Source organism: Carlito syrichta, unplaced genomic scaffold, assembly GCF_000164805.1.
Source record: "Carlito syrichta isolate Samal-C Ts95f unplaced genomic scaffold, Tarsius_syrichta-2.0.1 Scaffold311852, whole genome shotgun sequence".
NCBI lineage: Eukaryota > Metazoa > Chordata > Mammalia > Primates > Tarsiidae > Carlito > Carlito syrichta.
The window spans coordinates 1-1,073 of record NW_007255948.1 but is presented as its reverse complement, the minus strand read 5'-3'; the positions used below and the strand labels follow the sequence as shown (position 1 = coordinate 1,073).

Sequence of the window (1,073 nt, the reverse complement as noted above, 5' to 3'; positions counted from 1 at the left end):
GAGCGGCCACTGCACTCCAGTCTGGGCAACCGAGTGAGACTCCAACTCAAAAAAAAAGAATATAATAGCAAACATGACTATATTGAGTCTTTCTACTTCATCTTCTCTAGGTATTATATTATGAACTACTAGCAATTCGAGAAGCCTGCATCAGTTTGGAGAAAGACTATCAACCTGGAATAACCTATATTGTGGTTCAGAAGAGACATCACACTCGATTATTTTGTGCTGATAGGACAGAAAGGGTAATCTCACATCTGTTCTAATACCATCATAAGACATACTTATCCAACATAGTTCATAGAGCGCTTAACAAGGACTCCCTGACAACAGCAAGGTATCCAAAATACAGTCGCAGATTTCAGAAATTAGATTGAGTATAGAAGCATCAAAATAAGTTCATTTTTAACTTTCTAGAATTTCTAGTAACACTACAAATGTTAAAAATCCCATTCTACTTTTTTGTTGTTGTGAAGAAGCTCGAAGTTTGTTTATTTGTTTTTGAGACAGGGTCTTGCTCTGTCACACAGGCTGGAGTATGGTAGCACAATCAAAAGCCTCTGTAGGCTTGGCACTGTGGCTCAACGTATAATCCCAGCACTTTGGGAGGCTGAGGTGAGAGGACTGCTTGAGCCCGGGGGCTCGAGACCAGCCTGGGCAACTTGGTGAGACCTCATCTCTACAATAAATCACAAAAACTAGCCAGGCGTGGTGGCGTGCATCAGTAGTTCCAGCTACTTGGAAGGCTGTTAGGGAAGGATCGCCTAAGCCCAGCATATCCAGGCTGTGGGAGCCATGAGCGTGCCACTGCACTCCAGCCTGGGCAACAAGAGTGAGACTCCAACTCAAAAAAAAAAAAGTCACTGCAACTTCAAACTCCTGGGCTTCAGTGATTTCTCCCACCTCAGCCTCCCAAGTACCTAGGACTATAGATGTGCACCACTATACTCCTGTCTGAGTAACAGAACAAGACTCTGTCTCTACGTTTTTTTTTTAAGTGGAAATTAATGCAAATTAACTTTCTTTTTTTTTTTTTTGAGTTGGAGTCTCACTCGGTCGCCCAGACTGGAGTG

The 1,073-nt window shown here is 42.8% G+C and overlaps 1 protein-coding gene across 1 annotated transcript in view; it reads left to right on the top strand.

Moving 5' to 3' along the window:
• The window catches only part of LOC103271707 (protein argonaute-3), a gene marked incomplete at its 3' end in the record, with an annotated part of 106,637 nt that extends 106,392 nt beyond the window's left edge, over positions 1–245 (top strand). The window contains exon 16 of the mRNA XM_021718141.1: positions 111–245. Within this exon, the coding sequence (XP_021573816.1) occupies positions 111–245 (135 nt within the window). The remainder of the gene's footprint in view (positions 1–110) is intronic.
• Between the last annotated feature and the right edge of the window lie 828 nt (positions 246–1,073).